The sequence below is a fragment of the Phoca vitulina genome, unplaced genomic scaffold, assembly GCF_004348235.1.
Source record: "Phoca vitulina isolate PV1807 unplaced genomic scaffold, GSC_HSeal_1.0 scaffold97, whole genome shotgun sequence".
In the NCBI taxonomy this organism is placed as follows: Eukaryota; Metazoa; Chordata; class Mammalia; order Carnivora; family Phocidae; genus Phoca; species Phoca vitulina.
Window position 1 is genome coordinate 465,240 of NW_022589800.1, and position 4,057 is coordinate 469,296.

The window sequence follows — 4,057 nt, forward strand, 5'->3', positions numbered from 1 at the left end:
CTCCTTGAAGAAAGAATTTCTTCTTTTTTTGATCCTGGGAGCTTTGCAGATTGAATAGACTGACTTTGACAAGTGGAGAAGCCAAGAGGAGGAATGTGAGAGGGGTCACCTTGTGGGACACAGAGATGAAGAATTCTGTACCTGGGCACCACCTGCCAACACCTCCTGGTGAGAAAGGGACATCAATCCCTATTAAGGCATAAAACCTATTTTGGCGTGAGCCAAGCTACTCATGCTGTTTGAAAGGTCCAAGTATGGGGGACGATCCTGAAAACAGGAGACTCCGCAGCTGGCTCCTGCTATTCTCTTTCATTTTGTTTATGGCAATCTTTATAATTGTGGGAATATTTCTGGGGTTTCATGATAAAGTGACTACTCATCTTAGTTACGCCTATCTAAGCAATCATAATGAAACTAATTCCACGAAGAATTAGTTTCTATAGAACAAAATAACAAGACGGTCATGCTCTGTCTAGCACCTTTCTCTTTGCGTACTGCTTTTTAGTTTTGGCGAAAGCCAATAAGCGGAAATCAATAAAGGTCATGTTAATCATTACAAAGGAAAAATGAAAGAAGGCTATGGCTGTGATCCAAAAAATGATCTAAGATTATCTCAATCAATTGTAAAAAAAACATAATCGCATGTTACGAAAGTAGGGAAAAACAAAAATATCCTAACATATAAATAAAGTTCCTCCGAGGCTGTCAGGAGGAGATGCTTGCAACCTGATCCTGAGTCTGTGTCTCCTCATTCGCCCACGCCGTCCTTTCCTACGAGAGACCCACCCCGGCTGGAGCTGGACTCCGGCACTATTTCATTTGCAAACAGTTCAAAATCACCAAGAAACTGCTACATACCTTCTGTTTAAAATAACCTGTTTATGTTTTATTTAATCATGTTTTAAAGTGTTCAGAAAGAAAAGAGGGCTTATTCATATAAGAAAAGTTGCACATTTGTGGGGCGCCTGGGTGGCTCAGTTGGTTAAGTGTCTACCTTCAGCTCAGGTCATGATCCCCGAGCCCTGCTCTGCGGGGAGCCTGCTTCTCCCTCTCCCTCTGCCTGCCACTCCCCCTGCTTATGCTCTCTCTCTCTGTTAAATAAATAAAATCTTAAAAAAAAAAAAAAAGTGGCACGTTTGAAACATAAGAAGGTTTGTGAGGTAATTAAGTGTTATGAACATATGTATTCATCTTCTGTTAACATTGAAGTACATGGGCTAAGAGAGCCCAGATTGAACTTAAATTTCTTCTCCTTGGAGCAGCCTTTTGACCACCTTATTTATGCAAATCTTTCCTCTTATTCATAATCATTTTACCCAAGTCAATTTTGTCAAATTATCACAATTTGTAAATACATATTTATTTGTTGGATTTTTTTTTTTTTTTTTTTGCTTACCTTCTGTCTCCCCCACAAGATATTTAGCTCCATGAGGACAAGAGCTCTATCTGTTTAGTTTACAACATAAATTCAGATGGCAATAGAGTGCTTGGCTTATAGTAGATATTTCAATATTTTTTGAATGCGTGAATAACTAATGGATGGGAGTTGAGAACATTTTTTCTTAAAGATCCAAGAACTATCAGATTTCATAATAATTTGGGATCTATACCATTTTGTGTGTGTGTGTGTGTGGGGGGGTGGTTTCTTTCTGCTTTTGATAGAGGAGGAAGGAAATGGAATTCTTATCTTGAAATTTCTGTTGTCAGGCCATCCCTCAGGCAGCCACTTTGGCATTTCGATTATGCTGAGCTCAAAACAGTCAAGGCCCAAAAGACTCAGGGAGGAAGAAGCTTTGACAAGCCCCAGCCCCAAGAATTTAGACAGAGGACCAGCTCCAGGAAGACAAGCATAGATAACTATACTATAATATGAACTAGAAGTGGCAGACAGGGAGGAACTTAGCAAATTCTGTTAAAATTCCTCTCTATGTCCCATTTTTCTGTATGGCCCAGCAAACACTTATTTTTACCATTTACTCTTTTTCATCTTCCTGGGAATTGACTTCCTTCCCTTTGAAGTCCTAGGCCCCTATCCCCTTCTCCTTATTTCAAGATGACATATATACCCCATTTTGCCAGACTGTCTTTGGAATTTCCATGAATGTGGATTTAATTTGTACAAAATTAAATCTGATTTTCTCCTGTTAATCTGTCTTATGTCAATTTGATTCTTAGTCCGGCTAGAAAGATCTTGAAGAGCAGAGGAAATTCTTCTTCCCAACATCTTCTAAGTAGTTTGCTTGCATCTAAGTAGTTTGCTTGACCCTCTGTAATGGGTTTCTCCTGCTGCAGTCACTGAAATTTTAAAAGCACAACTCCTCTGGTCCAGACAACTGACTTCCTTTCTTTTTTTTTTTTTTTTTTTAAGATTTTATTTATTTATTTGAGAGAGAGAATGAGAGAGAGAGAGCATGAGAGGGGGAGGGTCAGAGGGAGAAGCAGACTCCCTGCCGAGCAGGGAGCCCGATGCGGGACTCGATCCCGGGACTCCAGGATCATGACCTGAGCCGAAGGCAGTCGCTTAACCAACTGAGCCACCCAGGCGCCCTGACTTCCTTTCTTTCAGGTCTCACCATGTCCAGAGTCTTCGTACAGGCCCTGCCCTCCGATTAAGCTCTCCTTTCCTGTAAGGAGCTCCTACTCACCTGTAGATCTCTGCTCAATCATCACTGTGTGGGAGAAGCCTTCCCTGATATGGGCAACAGCCCCCATTATAGGTTACCCTTACACCATGTGTCTTTTTTTTTTTTTTTTTAAACAAGTCATCGCTGCTGCAGTGGTATTTGGAGAATAATTTGATTGTTGGCCTCTAAAAAGGAAACTCTTTTCTCTCTCTACTGCGCCAACTAAAGGAAGACTTCTCTGTTCTTTTCTACTCAAAGCGAACTTATCTGACACTAAATGTGTGACTTTCCCCCCACACACCAACCAATTCCCCAACACCAGCTAGGTGTCCTACAATTCAATGAAAATTTGACCCTATTTACTTAGAGTTAGTGCCAGATCTCACAAGTGAAGGGCTCAGTTCCCAAAGACTGCTCCCACCTCAGAGGCCTATTGTAAGTCTGGGCCTGCCATACTTCTGACCAACCCAGTATAGTCTAAGGACTCCACAACTGTCTCCTGGGGGTCAATAATTTGCTAAAATGCCTCACAGAACTACGGAAAAACAGTTTACCTACTACATTACTGGTTTATTATAAAAGGAAACATCTCAGGAATAGTCAAATGGAAGAAATGGACAGGGGAATGTATATAGGAAGGGGTGTGGAACTTCTTTTTTTTTTCTTCACATTTTAAACTTTTTATTTGTATATTAAAAAATTGTGCATTCCAGTAATTAAAATCATACAAAGAAAAAAATGGCACTCTGATTAAACTGCATCATACAGCCTGCCAGATACCTTGGACCAACTTAGTTTTTACTGGTCGTCCCACCCAGCTTCTTCCTTCACCAGCATACAAGTTATTTTCCTTCCCTGCCAGCCAAACAGGCAGATGGAAAGGAGGCTTGGCGTTCCTGGTCAGTAGTTCAGATTCTTTGATGTGAAAAGGGGCAGCACAGTCATTTAAACTTGATCCAACCTCTTTGCATCTTATAAAGTTAAACAGCTAAAAGAAGTAAAAGAAGGAAGTGCTTGTGGAACGTACAGCGCATATTGGAGGCACGCGCCTCATTACGATTCGCCTGCTTGCTTCTCCTGTTCAATCGTTTCTTTTGAAGGCAGTGGATTTTTCTCTTGTGTTTCTGTCTTCTTCAATTTCGACTTATCGAATTTCTCAATCTCAGCCATACTGGGTTTGTCAGACATGGTTGCAGAGGAAGCGGAGCGAGGTGCGTGTGCAAGTGAAGTCCGGTCTGCTCAGTGGCCGCTGCCGAATCGGGTGTGGAACTTCTATGCCCTCTCTATGTGTACCACCCTCCTAGCACCTTCATGTGCTCACCAGTCTGGAAGCTCTCTGACCCCTCTGGTTGGGGTCTTTTTATGGAGGTATCATTATGTGGGCATGATTGGTTCATCATTGGACATTGGTGACAGAACTTTATCTCCAGCCT

The 4,057-nt window shown here is 41.6% G+C and overlaps 1 protein-coding gene across 1 annotated transcript; it reads right to left on the reverse strand.

Moving 5' to 3' along the window:
• Nucleotides 1–3,670: 3,670 nt before the first annotated feature.
• Nucleotides 3,671–3,842, reverse strand: LOC116627505 (thymosin beta-4-like). Its single transcript, XM_032397281.1, has one exon. The coding sequence runs from the start codon at nt 3,810–3,812 to the stop codon at nt 3,678–3,680; it is 135 nt and encodes a 44-aa protein (XP_032253172.1). The 5' UTR covers nt 3,813–3,842; the 3' UTR covers nt 3,671–3,677.
• Between the last annotated feature and the right edge of the window lie 215 nt (nt 3,843–4,057).